This window comes from Schistocerca serialis, chromosome 1 (genome assembly GCF_023864345.2).
Source record: "Schistocerca serialis cubense isolate TAMUIC-IGC-003099 chromosome 1, iqSchSeri2.2, whole genome shotgun sequence".
Classification (NCBI taxonomy): Eukaryota; Metazoa; Arthropoda; class Insecta; order Orthoptera; family Acrididae; genus Schistocerca; species Schistocerca serialis.
In genome coordinates this window covers 15,060,030-15,082,047 of record NC_064638.1, presented here as the reverse complement: position 1 = coordinate 15,082,047, position 22,018 = coordinate 15,060,030, and the positions used below count along the sequence as shown (strand labels likewise).

At 39.8% G+C, this 22,018-nt stretch overlaps 1 protein-coding gene across 1 annotated transcript in view; it reads left to right on the top strand.

Moving 5' to 3' along the window:
- LOC126460165 (molybdenum cofactor biosynthesis protein 1-like) overlaps positions 1 to 22,018 on the top strand; it is a 197,400-nt gene that overhangs the window by 116,011 nt on the left and 59,371 nt on the right. The window contains 2 exon segments of the mRNA XM_050095905.1: positions 2,249 to 2,394; positions 7,278 to 7,363. Of these exon segments, the coding sequence (XP_049951862.1) occupies positions 2,249 to 2,394; positions 7,278 to 7,363 (232 nt within the window).

Below are 22,018 nucleotides of genomic sequence, written 5' to 3'. Positions count from 1 at the left end.
TTCAATATTACACAGAGTATGCGAAGGAACTTGCCCCCATTATTGCAGCAGTGTACCGTAGGTCTCTACAAGAGCGTAGCGTTCCAAAGAATTGGAAAAGGGCACAGGTCATCCCCGTTTTCAAGAAGGGACGTCGAACATATGTGCAGAACTATAGACCTATATCTCTAACGTCGATCTGTTGTAGAATTTTAGAACATGTATTATGTTCGAGTATTATGACTTTTCTGTAAACTAGAAATCTACTCTGTAGGAATCAGCATGGGTTTCGAAAAAGACGATCGTGTGAAACCCAGCTCGCGCTATTCGTCCACGAGACTCAGAGGGCCTTAGACACGGGTTCCCAGGTAGATGCTGTGTTTCTTGACTTCCGCAAGGCGTTCGATACAGTTCCCCACAATCGTTTAATGAACAAATTAAGAGCATATGGACTGTCAGACCAATTATGTGATTGGATTGAAGAGTTGCTAGATAACAGAATGCAGCATGTCATTCTCAATGGAGAGAAGTCTTCCGAAGTAAGAGTAATTTCAGGTGTACTGCAGGGGAGTGTCGTAGGACTGTTGCTATTCACAATATACATAAATGACATTGTGAATGAAATCGGAAGTTCACTGAGGCTTTTTGCGAATGATGCTGTGGTATATCAAGAGGTTGCAACAATGGTAAATTGTACTGAAATGCAGGATGATCTGCAGCGAATTGATGCATGGTGCAGGGAATGGCAACTGAATCTCAATGTAGACAAGTGTAATGTGCTGCGAATACATAGAAAGAAAGATCCCATATCATTTAGCTACAATATAACAGGTCAGCAATTGGAAGCAGTTAATTCCATAAATTATCTGGGTGTATGCATTAGGAGTGATTTAAAATGGAATGATCATATAAAGTTGATCGTCGGTAAATCAGATGCCAGACTGAGGTTCATTGGAAGAATCCTAAGGAAATGCAATCCGAAAACAAAGGAATTAGGTTACAGTACACTTGTTCGCCCACTGTTTGAATACTGCTCAGCAGTGTGGGATCCGTACCAGATAGGGTTGATAGAAGAGATAGAGAAGATCCAACAGAGAGCAGCATGCTTCGTTATAGGATCATTTAGTAATCATGAAAGCATTACGGAGATGTTAGATAAACTCCAGTGGAAGACTCTGCGGGAGAGACGCTCAGTAGCTCTGTACGGGCTTTTGTTGAAGTTTCGAGAACATACCTTCACCGAGGAGTCAAGCAGTATATTGCTCCCTCCTACATATATCTCGCGAAGAGACGATGAGGATAAAATGAGAGAGATTAGAGCCCGCACATAGGCATACCAACAATCCTTCTTTCCATGAACAATACGAGACTGGAATAGAAGGGAGAACTAATAGAGGTACTCAAGGTAGCCTACACCGTCAGGTGGCTTGAGGAGTATGGATGTAGATGTAGATGTAGACCAAAAAATGTTTTTCTTGTAATGAAGACACTAAAGTGGGGGTCAGTCATGCTGTTATTGCTTTTAATGATGGCAACATTGGTAGCGTGAAAGTGCTACAACATATGGGAATTAATTCTGGAGCAAACTGCATCAGAGAATTTGAATGGATGGACAAGGTTTGCAATGGTAAAGCACTGTATGCAGCACAGTTGGCCACTACGGAGTCCAGAAAGAAGAAAACAAGAAAAAACTTAAAAAAGGTCAAGAGGATGATATACAGTATGGTGCAGGGTGCTTCTGAGTGACTAAAAATAAAATGTTAAGCATATATTGAGTTACAGTCTATTAAAACTTTAAAAACTCTTCTTGAAAATTTAGATTTTCTCTTGCATTTTTCCCTAAATCTCAGAAACTACTTCGAGTAGCGAATTCAAATTTTCAGGGAGTAATAACATATGTATCCTGAGTCTTCTGAACTAAAAGAAGAACATAATGTTATGTACAAATAAAATTATTTAGAATAACATACAAAAAAGTACACAAAATTTTAACTGTGTAATTAAACAATTGTATTTCCAAAAGCAGTGGCTGAAATGCAATTATTGTAAGACTCAGAACATATAGTTTAATGTCCTGTAAAAGTTTCTTGTCAATGGCTACAGTTGTTCCTGAAATATGGGGAAGTTAAGTCACCAAATTTAACATTGTCAGGATAGGGCATTCAAACTCCCCTTAATGCACATTTTCTCCTTCCTCCACTTGGTGAGCAACACATTTATAGTATTTACACAACAGCAGTAGCTATTTTCTTACAATTTCTTTTTGCAGGCATACCATGTCCCAAGCTTCAAGGGACGTGTGGGATTTATTACCTCAATGAGTGAACACTTCTGTGGCACGTGCAACTGTTTACAGATAACAGCTCATGGCAATTTGGAGGTGTGCCTCTTTGGGAATTCAGAAATATCTCTCAGGTGAGTGATGAAACATAGAATAATCGTGTCCAAGTGAAAATTCATGCGAGGAAACCATAAAATTACTAGAAGACTGACAGACTGATCAGTATTTTACCTTCAGGAGGTGAAATTCCAAAACTTCTTATAGACACATTCGTTCCTCTTGTCCTCACATTAGTCATGGAGTCCGAGTGACCTTTGAGACCTTCAGAAACTTATCCCTCTTTCCTCTCTCATGAAGGAACTGATAGTTCCAAATGCTGAGTATAGAATAATACTTTCAAACTGTTTGCCATGCACATTAGGTATGTGGTTGGTATATGGAAGAGATAAACTGCAGTTAAATCCAGCAGGTATGAAATGAGTAATCTTTTCTTGAAGTTTTCAGCTTGCACCCTCCTCCCTCCCAGACATACAAACCAGATACCTCTAGCTAAATAATTTGTGAGTATATATAATTTGCCTCTGTCAACATCATGTTACACTAACCTATTTGTGAGATTAAATTAAAGGAAAGTAATCAGAACTGGAAATTATGTAAAGACATTTTTGGCTATGTCCCTGTGTTGTATTAAAGTTAACACAGTATTTCTGTCCATGTGATGGTAGCTATGATTCGCCAGCCACCGTTGCCGAGCGGTTCTAGGTGCTTCAGTCCAGAACTACGCGACTGCTACGGTCGCAGGTTTGAATCCTGCCTTGGCTCAGATGTTAAGTCCCATAGTGCCCAGAGCCATTTCAACTGTGATTCATGATTATCAGAGTCTATATGTTCCAAATAAAAATTGGAACTTCATGTGTATAAATGTACAAATTATTAGACAATGGGACCAACAACTGACACTTTTAAATTGATGACTAGACTAAGACTTGGCGATAAGTTTGTTTCAGGACATGGTAAGGGGGGTGAGGGGTGGGAAGAATCAGCTCTCTCTTTGTGAGCATACCAGAAATCCTTTATCAACCGAAGGTAAAATAAGATATAAAAATACAGGGTCAAACAATTAATTTAAGTATCTTAAAAACCAAATGACTAATAAAATTGGAAGCTAAGAAAAGTAAGTTCATAGTAAGTAGGGTGAAACACAGGGGGCTGCAACATATTGCCATTGTTGTTTGACTTGTCTATCAAAGAAAAAAGAAATGGATCAAAACAAAATAAAAGTGAGAATGGAAATGTATCAGAAGCAAATAGGAATAAGCAAGGAACATATTCTTTAATTAAAAAAAAAAAAAAAAAGACATGTGAGGCAGATGTTCCTACAGTTTTATGTTCAAAGCACAGCAGCCTGTGGAAGCAAAATATTTATGACATTGAAAAAAGAAAATCAGTGAGTGAAAAGTGTGTGTAGGTGAATTGTGGTGAAAGACTGGATATTGGAACTTCTGTTATGCTGCCCAGTATTAGTTGACTTGATAGTAAAGGAGCAAGTTTGCAAGGGCAGATAACTGTTTGGCTACGTAAAATAGAGTGGGAGTATGGAAAAGCTAGTCCAAGATAGGATGAAAAAGATAACAGAAACTTAAAAAATGAACCCCATGAACCCCATTCCAATCTAGTGAATGCAGTGGTTGACAATATCTTGTGACATTCACCTATAAGGCTCAAACAATAATTGCTAAATAAAAATACAAAATGTTGACAAGACTGTATCTAAGCTGTCACTCTCTTTTGAAACAAGGGTGTTTAAACCAACAAACACGCAGGAAAGCAGGGACAACTCACACACTAGAGAAGGATGGGCAGTATCATTGAAGGAGTGAGCATGAACCATGTGGAATATGTGTGGTACAAGTAAAAAAAAAAAAAAAAAAAAAAAAAAAAAAGTAATGATAGTAAAATTCCAATCCCGGGAGCGGAAAGACTTACCTTAGGGGGAAAAAGGACAGGTATACACTCGCACACACGCACATATCCATCCACACATAAAGACACAAGCAGACATATATATGTCTGCTTGTGTCTGTATGTGTGGATGGATATGTGCGTGTGTGCGAGTGTATACCTGTCCTTTTTTCCCCTTAAGGTAAGTCTTTCCACTCCCGGGATTGGAATGACTCCTTACCCTCTCCCTTAAAACCCACTTCCTTTCGTCTTCCCCTCTCCTTCCCTCTTTCCTGATGAGGCAACAGTTTGTTGCGAAAGCTTGAATTTTGTGTGTATGTTTGTGTTTGTTTGTGTGTCTATCGACCTGCCAGCGCTTTCGTTCGGTAAGTCACCTCATCTTTGTTTTTATATATAGAAGTATATTATTTTATTTACCGGTCTTGCAGTTTCCTTGATTTCTTGCAAAGTACAGTACAATGAAAACCTACCATATTGCATAACAAGTAGATGAGTATAAACTTCAGAATAGCATCATCGCCATTAAATGACCTATGTTTTCTTTACTAACAAGAGAAGGGACAGAAGCAATAAACACAAAATCAGAACTGCTTTTGCTTGATTACAGCAGGGACAATAATTTTTAACATCTACATTTACAACAGATCATATTTACAAAATGTTTTCGAAATTTGCTCTGTTTGCTCAAATGAAAGTATTGCACTGCTCAATCATTCATTTACACTCAACCCCGACTGCTGCACATGCTGTGGGGTGTGTCATCTGGTTATGTCATATGTTCAGTGTTTCTCACCAATTTTTGGGGTATTTTGAAATGTACAAAAAGGAAAATGCAGAAAGTTATCACATTTTGCTGCACATTACCTGCGTCACAGAAAAATAATGTATACAAATCTTCTCAGATTTGCCACTGAATAACTTTGTCCAAGCCTCACAATATTTCACCAACACAACTGTTCGTCATATTCAGGTAGTGGTGGGTCCTGTCATCACTGCTGCAAGATGTGGCTGGTGATATTCGCACAGCAGAATTGAAATTTGTCAGGCTAGAAGCAGGAGTACGAATGTGTGGACAGGCACTCCCAGTTGGATGTAAATGCCATTCATAGTAGCCTTCTGCTTATGTGTTGTGGGCAATGACTGCACTTCTGGACACTCGTGTGGTTAAGAGCTGAATTAACTCTCTGCAAGGTACTGCATCAGGTCATACATCGGAGGATCTGGTTTCTACTGTTTTAATTTCATGGCAGTCAGTGCTGGATTCTGGGCAGTGCTTAGTCAAAATTCCATATTCCTGTTGGTAAGATTGCCCACCGTATGGATACATGCCTCATTCTTAAAAACACAGTCCTAGAGTGATGATGCTGAGGATAAAATTTCAGTCCTCTTGGGAAACGTGTGGTGCCCTGTATTCAGGCAGTGCTCTGCTACCATTAATTTACTGGGTGGCATTTTTGTCAGCGCTGTTGAACACAGTGTTCTTGCACAATGTGAGGTGTCTGCCCTATATAAGGTTTCCCATAATGGCATCAGATCTTATATATGATCTGTGTTTTCTAAGGTCAAGATTGTCTTTAACTGAACACAAACAATTCCTTAGTTTTGCTGGTAGACGAAAAACACACTTGATTCTGTTTCTCTTAGCGATTCTTTTAATTTTGAAAACATGCCACTGAAATATGGCAAGAAAGCCATTTGCAGTGCTTGTCTAAGTATCTTCATTTACATCCCTACACTGAACTTGCTTTGCTCAGAACACATTGCAAATCTGTTTACAAGAATAAACATTCTGCTGGAACACTGTTCTTAGGTGTTACAGTTCACCAGGCAGACTGTCAGTATCTGAAATCACATGTGCTCTATGTGCCAGGGAGTGTAAGACACTACCACATTGGCAAGGGTGACGGCAACTTTTGGACCTCAAATATAACTCTGCGTGTATCAGTTTGCAGTAGAGACTAAGCCCCAGTGCTATGTCAGCTTTTCTTCTAACCGTGACATCCAGGAATGGTAAGCTGCTATCTTTTTGTACTTCCACAGTGAACTGAATATTCAGATGGAGCGAGTGCAAATGCTGCAGGAACATAGGTAGTGTCTGTATTATGTGGGCCACACCACAAATGTCTCTTCAGCATTCTGCCAGAAGGAGGAATGTTGGATATTTACTAAGGGAAATAGAGGATCTCCCATGGGAACACTGTCCACTTGATCAAAGTAGTTGGTGTTACATAAGAAATAGGATGAGGTATGCACATGTTTAAACAGCATCACAATTTCTTTCTCAAACTTGCTGCTAATAACCTCTAATGAGGGCTGCAGGGGCACTTTTGTAAGTAATGATATAACATTTGAGCTAACTAAAAGATCTGAAAGTTCTAGTTTAAGCATCTTCAGGTATTCTATGAAATCCTCTGAATTCTAAATATGATGGTCATAGTCATCCACATGATAAATTTCAAAGCTGTCACGTGGAAATTGCCAGTTGCATCTTGCAGCAGTGATGGTGGAAATCACCACCACCTGAAGATGCCAAAACGTTGTGTCACTGAAATATTGAGGGAGGGACTTGCATAATGTTATCTGGTGGGGAACCCAAAGTGTTTTTGCAACAGATCTATTAGGCAAGCCTGAAAAGTCACATATACTCCAAGCAGTAAGTACCTGTTATAAAATGGTCACATTAGTGAGCTTGGCAATTAATTAAGAGTTTATCAATAAATTTGGCTTCATTTTGCAAGAAATTGTGCTGTGTTCCAGTACTCCCTCTTCAACAAAACTAATGTCAGTTTCTGCTCCACCTCTTCAGCCCGAGATCCTATGTATACTCTTGAGCATTTGTGTAAGATACCTGTTTATTTATAAAAATAAAAGTAACTTCTATCATGACTTTCCCATTCTTGTCCAGTGGGTTTGTTATCCTGCTGTTGCCTACTGCAGACTACAAGATTACTGTTGAAGATTTCTGCAAAGTTTTTCTTCCTTTTTAGTGTACCAACATTTCACTGTGTGGTAATTGCCTGGTACTGTTTAACGGGTGTTTTAACTGTTGTTTCAGAGATGCAATACGAAGCAAATGCAGTGAGGATGACTTGCTTGCCATGATTGGGGCAGCAGTGAGAAGAAAGAAGAAACAACATGGAGGTAAGATACATTACAGCAAATGTAACTCTGTAGATAGAAAGAAAATTTCTGCTTAACAAGTCATAGCAAACATAAGAGCAAAATAGAATGAAAAGCAACAGTGATAGAACCTGTGTTTTTTGTGTAAACTTGGATTTAATTTTTTATTTAGTAATCATTCTGATTAATGCCCATTGGTCAGCAGTATATTTCAGCCCTAGAATTTGGTTCTGCAAGGTCCACCAGATAACCATATATGGCTGTTGTAACTCCTTTATTGGACTTCATAAGTTTTCCAGCAACAAATCTTTTTTTTTCTTTCTTTCTTTCTTTTTTTTTCTTTTTTAAAAAAAAGCTAAAATGCAGAAAACATCATAAAGCAAACACTCACAGAAAAGCATCAGTGTCCTTGAAACAATGGAAACTCCAGTAGGAATATCAACAATGTTGGAAAAGACAGATTACTACTTACTGATGAAGGCTGTGGCTGAAAGCTTTATGTAAGTGTCTTTTAATTCTTCCCATCTGCAGCCTAAGGTATCTTCTTTATGGTAAGTAACAGTCTGTCTTTTCCTTCATTATTCATTAGTGTTCTTTTTTTTATTGCTGTTTAGCAAGCATCGTGTGGTATATAAGGGATGTGAATAGCGTCAGATGTTGAATCATCACTCTGGAGGATATGAAGGTGCTGCATATTGGTGTGAGACAGCATTATCTGATGAGAGTTTGAAAGAAACCTCATTGTGGATGTCCATTTGGTCCCCTGGTTAAACCTTGCAACATCTGTATTTTTGGAGTATTTGGATCTGACAGTGGCCTGATGTTGGAAAGTAAGGGCATACTCATCATCAATCTTCCAGTTGACTACATCAGACCACTACAAGGGAGCATCACTGTGTAGTGTACTGAGTACATTGTAATCTGTTCACGTCTGTGACTGCCATCTGAGAACAAGTACAGTAAACTCTCGTGCAGCTACACTTTTGGCTAGCTAGATTGACACTTGACAAGTTTCAATTTGCGTGCACCTGGAGCCAAGCATTTGCTGGTGTTTTTTGGCAATCTACTGCTAATCAGTGCACTGGTGCGTGTCAAAAGTCCAAGTATCGTCAATTCGTGCGTGTGTTGGTTGAAGTTCTAGTGCGTTTCTTATTCGTATTGCATGATTTCATGCCACTGCCATCTATTGGAACTCCTTGGAAGTACAGTACATACAGTATTGTTCTATGGAGCGCAACGTAGGCCTGTCGAAACTGACAATTAGAGTGCGCCGTCTAACACTTTCCACTTGTTGTCGGTACATCAAAGCTGAGTGTTTAACAGTGAACGTACAACACCCTGTTGTGTTGCCACGTGGGCTTGGGTAGAACAGAGGAAATGGCATAGATGTATCGAATGCTTTCATTTGATGGCTGCCACAGCCTGGTTTCAAAAATCAAAAGTTTGTCTAGTGCATTTCGAGTGTTGTCAAGTTGTGCATTTGTGTGTTTCTGATTTGAGGTTTTGTGCTCCCACTATGTGCCTTAAAGTGTCCAGAGATAAAAGGGGCCAAAAACCATAAAGGACTCAGTCGAGTATCTGTAAAAAGAACACTGAACGTGACTACGGGCACGTAACATAAAATGAATGTGATCTTGTTGAAAAAAGAGCATCACACTTTGCAGAGAATTGATGCTGGTGAGCCACCCACAAAAGTTGCTGCAGAGTAGGAGTACAATTACTGATCGGAAGACAAATCGATCAGGAATTGAAAAATTTTTGTTCCATCCAAGCATTGGGCAGCGCAGTGAAATCTTGAAAAACAATGAGAAAAGGTGCACATCCTCAGTTAGAAGAGGCATTATTTTTGTGGCACGAATAAATAAGAGCCAAAGGTGTGTCAGTTTCAGGTCCTCTAATTTGTCAAAATGAGCTAATGAGCTGATAGAAGGAAAGAAGCAAGAATTCCTCGGAAGTAATGGCTGGCAGGATCATTTCAAGAAGCAGCATGGCATCCATGAAATTGCCATCAGTGCCAAATCATTATCTGGGGATGAAGCTGCTATGCTGATTTTAAGAAGAAACTGCACACAATCATTGACAAAGGAGGTTATACTGACAATCAACTTTACAAATGTGATGAAACTGGGTTGAATTACAAAATGCTGCCAACGAAAACCCTTGCCTCTAAAGAAGAAGAAATGGCTACCAGATACAAAAAAATCAAAGAAAGATTTACTGTCCTCGCTTGCAGTAATGCCACTGGCAATCATAAACTGTGTCTTACTTTAATTGGCAAATCCAAAACACCAAGAGCATTTAGACACCAACCAACCAGCTTTGCCACTGAGGTACACGAATCAGTCTTAAGGCATGTATGAACAGTGCCGTGCCATCGTCAGAGAGTGGTTCCAGGCAGAGTTTGTTCCAGCTGTAGTAAATTACATGGAAGGAAAAGGACTTCCTTGAAAAGCGCTACTTCTTGTGGACAATGCTCCTTCTCACCCAGGTGATCTGCAAGATGGGGATATCAAAGTTGTATTTCTTCCACAAAATGTCACATCTCTATGTCAACCGATGGACCAAGGTATTCTTGAGGCGATGGAAAAACATTACAGACACAAGATGCTGGAATACTTAATAGGTGTGATTGATGCTGCAGATGATTTTGTGGAAGCTCTTAAAAAAATTGATGTTTTAAGTGTCATTCATTGATTGCTGAAGCTTGGAATCTAATTCCTCCAGTTCCTCTTGTTAGGTCTTGGAAAAAACTCTTAGATCGTAAGGCAACCTAAGTGGTGGGAAGGAGGAGACAACACCGAAACTCAAGCTGACATAATTTTGGTGAATTTACTGGAGAAGCTGGTTGTAAAGACACACACTTCGAAGACATTGAAGAGTGGATGGAAAATGGCATTTTTTCATGTGACTGAGGATGAAATCGTCCAAATTGTGACCGATCATAAAGCGTTAGAAGACTATGTTTCTGATGATGAATCAGAGAAAAATATTCCTCACACATTCTGTTACGAAGTGATCCAAACTGCCCTGGAGTACATCAGCCAACAGGAGGAGACGATTTATCCTGAAATAGTTTGATTTCAACGTTGGAGATGTATTGTTGCAGCAATAGTTTCTCAAGCAAAAAAACAAAAGAAAAAAAGACATTCGTGACTTCGTTACCAAAAAATAAACTCCAATGAAGCATCCTAGAACTTCTATGTCCATAACTTAAAAAGTTTTTTTTTTTTTTTTACTTTTCTTGAAAGTTCCTCTGGACAGACTTTTCGTTCCTTTGAGTAATCTCTAGATTTGTTTCATAATTTTGTTCAGTAGTTTATTTTTTATTCAAAAGAGTAGGTAATAAAATTAAAACTCCTGTTTTTTCCTGCTGCCAAATAAGGGAGATTTTTTCTGTAAGAATGCAAAATAAACGAGCTTTGTTATACAGCATTTAAAAACTTTGAGTTTTCAATCATAGTTTGGTGCCTTTTTAACATGTCAACACAATTTTTTCAGTAAAAAAGTGTAGGGTTATTTGCAACCATATCAGTAATGTTTTACATACCCTACGCACGTTTTACGATCGTATTTCGCAATATTGACCCAATTTGGAGTGTTCACATGTGAAAACAGGGGGACTTCGATTTATCTGGAATTTTTGTTATCGGAACTGACCACCGTCCTGATCATTTCGGATAAACAGGAGTTCACTGTAATAGTCTCCTTGCAACATGCTGTGTCATACAGCTAGGAGCAGCCAGACTATGGAATTGCCGTCCTGCGCATAGGCTGCCATTAACACCCAAGCAAATGACTGCATGTGAAGTGGTGCCATGATCAAGAAGTACGGACTGCTAATGAATGGCGTCACATTATGTTCACTGATGAGTCCCAGTCCTGCATTTCTCCAAATGACTATCGTGGAGAAGTTTGACAGTGACCCGGGGAGATGGGGAGAGGTCCCATTCTTCCACATTTTGGGGGGGGTGGGTCACAAAGGAGTCCCATGGTGTGGGGAGCCATTGGGTATGACTTCAGGTCATGGCTTGTAATGGCCGTGGGAACTCTGATGGTACAGCAGTGTGTAATAGTATTGTGGTGCTATTTTTCAACAGGCCGGTGCTTGTCCACATGTAGTATGTGTCTCTTTAAATTGTCTGTGTGATGTTGATATACTCCTGTGGCCAGCAAAATCCCCATATCTGTCCCCGATATAACATTATGGGACCAACATGGACGTCAACTCCATCCCACTGCCTGTATCCATGATTGCAATGTCCAGTTACAACCGTTGTGGATCACCTTTCTCAGGAGGGTATGCAGCAGCTTTACGACATCCTCCCGCACTGTCCAGGCCAGACAGGGTGCATTGCTGTATTGATAAGTGGGCTCAAACTGATAAGTTCTGTGTAAATTTGACTCTGTTTTGTTATCACTGAAATAACATCACATACCCTCTAAATTAGCTATGTTTCAATTTGTTTTCTCCCCACCTTCTGAGTGTCTCACTTTTTTTCAAGCAGTGTAATTTAAGACAGACATAAGAATATGAAAATGGGATGGCATATCACATTGCTATTCAACTATGCCCCTAAGAAAATTGTAAGATAATGGAGAAGAGCAGGTGCACTATTACACTGACTAGAACGTAAACTTAAAGATAGAATTATATTGTGTAACCTATACCGATGACATAATACTTATTGACAAAAACATCACTTATATGCTAAAGCAATTTGAAATATTAAGGGAGCAAGCTAGGAAAATTGGACTACTAATTTCACCTGGAGGAAAAATTCTTGGCTGATACCAAAATGGCACTGGGTGAACTTATATAGGCAATGACATAGTATTCGGTGTTAAATAGTTTAAATAATTTGGTGAAAAAGACCACTGAACATCATAATGAAAAGAAGGCCATAGAATCCAGACTTCAGAAAGTACAAACTGTCTCTTAGTTAACTAAAAGTATTTTTCCTGGAACTCTAAAATCTAACATTGTACAACAGTGATCAAATTAGAATTTCTTTATGCATGAGAGAGACTCTTTGTCCAACACAAGACATGAAAACAGCAAACTGAATTAGAAGAATGTAAAATTGTAGTAAAAATCTTAGGTCCAAGAATAAAGGATGGGATACATCACACAGAACCCAGTGTGAAATCTCCAGGCAAATTCCTAAAAGCTCTTGTTACAATGTGTCTCCAAGGAATCCAACTTGTGGGACATACAGAAAGAATGTATCCAAACAGGCAGCTCATTGGATTCCCACATACTTGAAAAATAAGATCCTACTGATGAAAACAAACAGGAAGAGACCTTAAGAAATTGGAATCACCACATTTACAGTATTCTGATGTAGTGATGAGCCACACAGAGTGCAGTTTCGCAGTAGCTTGATCGATGCTTGTACTTGTGTATGTAGTATATGCAAGTGTGTACAGCGTCTCTTCTGGTGTACTCATGATATGCTAATTTAGTGGCCGAGCAGTAAACCGGATCCCTACTCGGTTCCAGTGTGCTGTGCTAATTATTCTTCTTCACTTGACATTTATGCTTGGAGCTGCAAGAGAGGCTATTTTCCAGATAATGCCACAAAAACAACAAATTCTCAGATATCAGTTTAACTTACACTCTTCAACATCATAGACAACATTTCACATTAATATGTTGCAGAACACTAGATTAGTGTTAAAATGGCCAGAGTAAACATTGTTCTCCATGTGACAGATTGTCAAAAGATGTCCAAAATCGATAAATTTTATATCTCTGCACAGAGAAGCAGCTGGTTGCTCATTGTCATCTGTGGTGCTAATCAATGGGTCGAGCTCGTTGCTGGCACAGCGCCACCTCAGAGTAAGTGGCCCCTCATCCCAGCAGGTGTCGATGTTTAAACACCCGTATAGCTCCCAAGACTTACTGCGTCTGTGGATAACTCCATCTCTGCACAGAACTTCCCACATTTCCCACACAGTGGGCCCTCGTGTCTCTTACACACAATAAATCTTCAAACTTATTTCATTGGCTAAGTTAAATTTCGAGTGTGATCTGCTACTTCGTAAAAAATAGCAAACGGTAGACATGGATGTTATTGTGACTCTTTCCTAAGGCAACATTTGTGTATTACACTTGTAGAAGTGCACTGCAACATAAAACAGTAGACCGTAAGTTCAAACAATGGAAACTCCAGGTTGGAATATCAGCAGTGTAGGAAAAGATAGAGTGCTAATTACCATAAAGATGGCACGTTAAAATGCAGACAGGCACAGTTAAGACACTTACACATAAGCTTTTGGCCACAACCTTCATCAGAAAAAGAAATAGAAATACACACCATTCATTCACACAAGCAAGCACACCTCACACACACATGACCGCCAACTCCGACAGCTCAGACCAGAATGCTAGTCTGTAAGTTTGCTACACAATAAAATAATTATTCTGAGCTACAAGAAAAATGGATTCAAAGAACTAAACAGCTTGAAGAAAAAAAAGGGAAGCTCCCTGAAGCAACGTAGTTTCACGAGTGTGCATACCAGTGGTAAATTATGAGAGTCGCAACTCTCTGAAATGGATACAAAGGCCACCAGATTGCATTAGCTTTGTTTGTGTCTCGGATTGTTACCAAGAATGGTAGGAGCTATAAGAGATGTGAAGAGTGTAAGATGTTGAGTGATCCCTGTGAAGGACACCGATGCCCTGTACTTCTGTGAGTCAGCATTATCAGCACGCAACAAAATTTGAAGGGGCCTAATTGGGTGTCTCCATTTGCCAGGCTGATTGAATTATGCAATATGCGGATTTGTGAGTCATTCAGATGTGGTAGTGGCCCCATGTTGGACTGCTTGGGAACGTAAGGGTGGTGTGCTTGTCAGCAAGCTTCCGGTTTCCCGTGTCTGGCGAGCCCATGGGAGAATTGCTGTAATGTACGCCGAGCACATAGTAACCCTTTCACACCTGCACCTGTCATGTGACCAGCAGTGAGACATTCTGCAAGACCCGCGATGACAGTTGTCAGTGAGTATGACAACGACATAGGGAGAGGGCGTGTGGGGCAGCATCGGATATGACTTCAGGTCACTCTGACAGCACAGCAGTATGTCATGGACATCCTACATCCTCATTTGCTACCTCCATGTCCAACGGAGTTACAAGAGACAGACCAGTGAAAACATATCCAGTTGTTGACTCACAAAACGGTTTTGAGCTGTGACGCATGTAGTCTTAAGTGAATCATTCATACAAAAAGAAAAGAAGAAGAAGCTAAAGTCAGAATGTGAAAAAATTGGAGAATGGAATAGATATTTGAAGACTTCACACTTGAAACTCCCAGTTTTCCTATTGTGAAAGTGCCTTTGTGACCATATGCATTTCACTGACAATAAATTTTTTTTTTCCCCCTGGGTCTTGGCTCCATATTTTTTCATCCAGTTGAGTCAGAATACTTGCATTGTATTTGTGAGGTATTGTTTCAGTCTTGCAAGCTAATCTAAAATACAAATCCCTTTTGCATCCTAGAAAACAATGACCACTCTTTCTCTCCGATGAAGTCACCTTGGCTATTTTTGTGCAACTGCTGTTTCATTTCGGTCATCTCTCATCCACGGGAACAGATTGGTGCATAGAATCAGTTGTGTGTCAGATTGTCCCAAATTGTTTTTCACATTAGGTTGTAGTCAGGCTTCAACAGACATGCCACTCACTTTCTGGTATGGCCACGGCATCAAATGTTTTGCACATCTTTTTAATTACTGATCTTGCAATATCACACTGTGTTCTTTCTCAGCATTTTCATATTTGATTGTAATTCTAGGAAGTTGTTCATGAGTCATCTTACAGAGACATATGCTACATATGAATTCAGCCACCCATTCCTTAACTGTTGACTATGAAGGAACTCCCCCCATGAACCATGGACCTTGCCATTGGTGGGGAGGCTTGCGTGCCTCAGCGAGACAGATGGCCGTATCGTAGGTGCAACCACAACGGAGGGGTATCTGTTGAGAGGCCAGACAAACATGTGGTTCCTGAAGAGGGGCAGCAGCCTTTTCAGTAGTTGCAGGGGCAACAGTCTGGATGATTGACTGATCTGGCCTTGTAACATTAACCAAAACGGCCTTGCTGTGCTGGTACTGCGAACGGCTGAAAGCAATGGGAAACTACAGCCGTAATTTTTCCCGAGTACATGCAGCTCTACAACTTGACTAGAAGAAGAGATCGGTTGGTAGGACATGTTTTGAGGCATCAAGGGATCACAAATTTACCATTGGAGGGCAGCGTGGAGGGTAAAAATCGTAGAGGGAGACCAAGAGATGAATACACTAAGCAGATTCAGAAGGATGTAGGTTGCAGTAGGTACTGGGAGATGAAGAAGCTTGCACAGGATAGAGTAGCATGGAGAGCTGCATCAGACCAGTCTCAGGACTGAAGACCACAACAACAACAACATGAAGGAACTGACTCCTAATAAGTAAGATGATGCCTGTAGAAAAGTACAACAAAACAGTAATCTCAAAAAAGGACAGGATAGACAGTACATTCTGTAGGACATATTAAAAGTGATTGGTAAAAGAGACTTGGTGTGTTAAATGCAGCTTTTGGTTACATGATAATTGAATTGGATAGATAAACAATCTACTTGCTAAGTGGCGGCAGAACACACACATAAAAGAAGATTATAATTAGGCAAGCTTTCAGAGCCAGTAGCTCATTCTTCAGGCAGAAGGGTTGAAGTGGAAGGAAGAGGGGTGAAGGATAGGTCTAGGAAAAATTGTAGATTTTGAGAAAGTTACCCAGAACTGCAGATCAGGGGAGACTTTCCAGATGGGATGAGAAGGAAAGACTGATTCCACATCTACATACATACTCCACTAGCCACCATATGGTGCATGGCAGAAGGTACCCTGTCTCACTACAATAGTCTGAATAAAATTACGTGATAGTTGACATCAATCACTTGCCGCAACAATGTTGCCACATTGGCTACCAGCTACCGTTTGGTTACAGGTGACAACAAACAAGCAGCTCACTTCACAAATTATGTTAAACGTTTAACACAGAGCAATTTTTCTAGTGGCTGGTGCAAGGCATGTCAGAAATGTTGGATACTCTGTCGACTATTGATTTAAAGTGACCAGTGACTGAACTGGGGAAGACGACCCATTTTGTATCCCTGACTGTAAACTTGTGTCCTAACCCAGCCGAGAAAATTGTGGTCAACAGTCTGCAGCAGTACTAATATCATGATCGCTTTGTTCATGGCGATTAAAGCTAACGCTTAAGGGTAAACTCAAGACAACAAAAACTCAATTTCAGGGCTGAAAGCAAATTAAAATTTCTCCGTTTCATTTGTTACCTGTAACTATCCTTACTCTAGCTGCACATGCTGCCATGTTAGAAACCAGTGAACAGTCCATGTGGGCACTTGTTCGTGGATTATAGATGACTGAGGCAGATTCCAAATGAAGAAATAGTGACAGGAAGAAAAATAAGACCAAATAGAACAGTCAAAACAATGATGAAAAATGATGCAGCAAAGTATTAAAAATAAAAAAATACATTTAAACCAATTAATTGAATGAAAATAATAATCACACTCTTTTGGTTAGATTTAGAAATAAAAATTTTGCTACATTGATGAGATTCAAACCTACGACATGCTACACATTAGATTAATCTGCCAACCATTGTGCTATGCCACAGCACTGCATGAAGTATTTATATATGTGAATGTAGTGACCCAGTTGCAACTATGAACTGCAACCTTAAAAATTTCAGTTTCACACAATGTAGTGAAAAGCTTATCTAATGTAAGATGATCTCTGTGAATATGATAACTATATGTATGATACTGAATTACACCTTGTGCTGAGTTATTCGGTAGTGTTTGGTTAGTGCTATGAATGAAATGTGTGTCTTTCATTAGCATTGTTAATGTGTGTTGTTTTTGGTGTAGCTATCGCGTGTCCTGAAATACATAATAAAAGTGTCGGGCTTGTAATTCGGGATACAAATACATCAAGAAAGAATGCTGAACCAGGAATTGGAAGTGACTGGCCAATTTTGGTGGAGTTTGGCAACAGCAGACAGTTCAAGTGTGACGCTGACTACTCTTATTGGCGTTTGAAGTGCCAACTATCAAGTAATTTTATTTCAACTGTAGTCAGTTCCTTTTCCGTTCCATCTGCCAATCGATTGAGGAAAAAGTGAATGTCTATATGCCTCTCTATGAGTTCTAATTTGTCGTCTCTTATCTTCGTGGTCCTTACGCATAATGTATGTTGGTGCAATCAGAATTGTTCTGCAGTCAGCACAGTGTTCCTCAAAATCCCTCCAGGGATTCCCATTTGAGTTCCAGAAACATCTCCATAATACTTGTATGTTGTTGTTTCGACCTACTGTTAACAAATCTAGTATCCTGCCTCTGAATTACCCCAATGTCTGCTTTAATTCGACCCCTTGTGGATCCCAGACACTAGCATCCTATATGTGATGTCCATCACAGCTGAGCCACACTGTAGTAAAATCCACCCAACAAACGAAAGATGATTATTCACCCTCCCTACCATGACCCTCACAAGTTTGTTCCATTTCATATCACATTGCAACGTTATGTCCAGATATTGAAACAATGTGACTTCATTCATGACACTACTAATGCTGGATTCTGGCATTATGGATTAGTTTTTCCAACTCATCTGCAGTAAATTATATTTTTCTACATTTAGGGTTAGCTGTCATTTATCACACCAACTGGGAACTTTGCCCAAGTCATCTTTTATCCTCCTAAATCACTCAACGATGCCACCTTCCATACACCACAACATCATCAGCAAACAACCACAGATTACTGTCCACTTTGTCCATCAGATCAGTTATGCACATAGAAAATATGAGTAATAGCGCTCCTATCACACATCCCTGGAATGATCCTAATGATACCCTAGTCACTGATGGACACTCACCGTCGGGATAATGTAGTGGGTTCTATTACTTCAGAAGTCTTTGAGCCACTCACATGTCTGGGAACCTATTCCATGTGCTTGTACCTTTGTTAAAAGTCTGCAGTGAGGCACTATGTCAAATGCTTCTCGAAAATCAAGAAATATGGAATCTGGGTTTGTGAATTTTGTGATGGCAAAGTTAGAGGAGCAATGCATCTGCATTAAATTTTGCGTGAAACTCAAGAAAACCTTTACACAGACACACCAAATGATGCAGGGAGCCTATAGCGATGAGTGCTTAAGCCATACTTGGTGTTATGTATTATTCACACGTTTTAAAATGGCTTTACAAAAGTCAAAAATAATCCTTGTTCAGGACGCTCTTAGATGTCCCCTGATGACGCTTGTGTCAGGAACGTCAAAGAAATTGTATGTGGCAGTCGAAGATACACTGTCTGAGAGATTGTAGAAGAATGTAACATTTCAATTGGATCATGTTATGAAATGACACAGCATCTTAGAATGCATTGTGTTGCCGCCAAGTTCATTCCACGGCTCATGAGTCAAGACCAAAAAAACTTTTGGATCTCACAAATGAGAATGAGATGTTCCTTGCGAGAATAGTATGACCCCTGCAGACTTCTTTTTATTTCCAAAGTTGAAAAGGATGAAGTTTTGCAATGGTAGATGAGATAAAAGAAAATTCGCAGACGGCACTTTATGCGACCCAGCAAGAGGTGTGTCAAGACTGCTCCTGGAAGTGGAAATGATATTGGGAGCAGTGTATCAATTGTGGAGGAGAGTATTTCGAAGGAGACAATCCATAGTAATTAAAAGATAAGCATAGAAAATTTTGTGGACAAAGTTTTGGAATTTTTTGAACAGACATCGTATGACAAAAGGGCATGCTGAGTTGCCCATGAGCGATGCTTTGTACTGATTTGTGGACATAAACTTATTGGTCTCTATGAAACTGATTAGATTCAAACCCAGAATATGTTCAAGAATTCTGCAGCAAACTGATGTTACGGGTATTGGTCTGTAATTTCGCGGGTCTGTTCTTTCGCCCTTCGTATATACAGGAGACGCCTCTGTATTTTTTTCCCCAGTTGCTAGGTCTTTCTGCTGGGTGAGAGATTCACAATAAATACAAGCTAAGTAAGGGTCCAGTGCCATATAGCACTCTTTGTAAAACCAAATTGAGATTCCATCTGCAACTGGCGACTTATTTGTTTTTAATTATTTCAGGCGTTGGGGATGCTTACGAGGGTGGTTTGAAAAGTTCTTGAAACAGAATAGAAAAAATGTACTTATGTCACTGAAACTTTTTTGTTTTTCAATGTACCCTGCTTGTAGATTAATTCACTTGGTCTAACAGTGTTCCAATACCTTGATCCCATCTCGACAATGATTTTCCTCCAGGCCTATAAAATAGTTGTCAACTCAGGCTATCAATTCTTCATTTAAGTGAATCTTCATCCACAAAGAAAAATTTTAAGTTTAGGGAAGAGGCACGTGTGGCAACAACTCATACCTTAGTTTGTGTAATTTTACCATGGCGATGGTACATGCATGCGAGCGTGCATTTGCTTGATGCTAGACGACTTTCTTCCTTATTAAACCTGGCCTTTTTCGCATATCATTTGTTGCAATTTGTCCAGAAGGTTAGCATAGTATTCTCCAGTAATTGTTTGCCCAGTGGGGAGATAATGTACAAACAGAATCCCCTTCTCATCCCAGAACACTGATGCCATGCTCTTCCCCGCTGAAGGAATTTGGTGGCGCATCCCAGAACACTGACGCCATGTCCTTCCCCGCTGAAGGAGTTTGGCGGCGGAGATTCAGCATGTTTCCACTGCCTTGATTGTTGCTTTGTCTCTGGGGTATAGTAGTAAACCAAAGTTTCCTCGTGGTCACAAACCAGCACAAAAGATCTTGTTTGTTTCTCCTAAAACAGGCCAAACATTGTTGTGATATGTCCATTCTCATGCGTTTTTGACACAGCGTCAAGAGTCGCGGCACCCATCTTGTGAATACCTTTCAGATGACATCTGGCAAGCGTGAGCAATTTCATGCACTCTAAATTGGTGATCCTCCTTGATCATTATGCGGACTTTTGCAATGATTTCTAGAGTAGTGACACGTTTTGGCTGACCTATTCATGGATGATCATCATCTAAGCTCTCCTGACCAAATTGAAATTCATTTATCCACTTGGCAACAGTTGAAGACAAAGGAGCAGAGTCCCCTGGTGTTTTCTGGAAATCGGCATGAATGTCCTTCACTTTCATACCTTTCTTTATGAAGTATTTAATCACTGCTTGAATCTCGACCCGACCCCCCGTCCCGTACCGTCGCGTCTTTGCAGATCACTGCACAGGAACAACAACAGAGCCATGTCACTGCCACAGCTCTCTTCCAAGAGCACTGACATGGGACGGGTTTACAGGCAACAGTCCAACGAATATCATGTGAACAACTTGTGCTAGTGCTGGCCTCTTGTGGTGATTGTTGTTAGGTGTCTTTGTGCTATTGTCAAATGACGGTATGTTTATATGATTCTCTTGCATGAATGATTTCTTAAATGCAAAATTTAAAACATTTATCTCCTACTGCCACACCAGACTGGTCAAGTGACTTGATGGAATTCTTTGACTCACTTAGTGATTTTACATAGGACAATAAATTCCCCTGCTTCTCAGCCAGATCTTTTGCTGAGGTATGACAGTGGTAGTAACCTTTCCTTGTTGCCATTTGGCATTCTCTTTTGAACCAAGAGTGCAGTAGCTTTTCCTTCCTCAGTATTTTCCAAATTTCATTGTTAAACCGCAGTGGCTCTTTTGCATCCTTAATTCGTTTACTAGGTACAGACTTGTTGAGAGTGCAATTCACGATCTGTTTAAGCTTTGACCATAATCTCTGTACGTCCATCTTAATGGAACTAAGTGATGTCAGTTCTGTCTAAGTAAGATGCTAACATCTGCTTATCTGCTCTTTCTGGCATGAACATTTTCCTAGCCTTCTTGACTGATTTATTAATTTTTGTAACCTTAGTTGTTATGATGTTATCATGATTATTAATCCCCATCTCTATGCTGAAGTCATTGATGATATCTGGCCTGTTTGTAACTACAAGGTCTAAGATATTTCCATTGCATGTGGCATGGCAAACTAGGTGCTCAAGACAATTTTCGAAAACCACATTCAAAAGTGCTTCACAAGATTGACTGCACCCCCTGCAATGAAGCCATAGGCTACCATCTATACTCAGTAGGCTAAATTCACCTCCAACTAGTATTGCATGATCTAGGTATTTACGTGCTACTGTCTGTAGACTTTCTGTGAATGGCTCCAAAACTGTCATAGCAGAACTGGGTGGCTGATTATCCATTAATTAACGTGATTTCACCTAGACTTGTTATACGCAACCAGATAACTTCACTGTCACAATCAGCTTTGACCTCAATAGAGACAATGGACACTCCCTCTCCTACAGTGTCTAACCTGCCTTTCTGATATATATTCCATTAATCACTAAATATGTCAGAGCTTTCTGCTCTCGGTTTCAGCCATCTCTCAGTCTCTGAGAATAATTTGAGTGCGATACTTTCCTGGATGGCAGTAAATTCGGAAACTGTGTTACAAGTACATTGACAACTGATAAAATTTTGACAATCTACACTGGAGTCAATTCAAAAGATAAACCTCAACCAACATTGAATGTATCTTGGTGATAAAGAGCCCAAATAA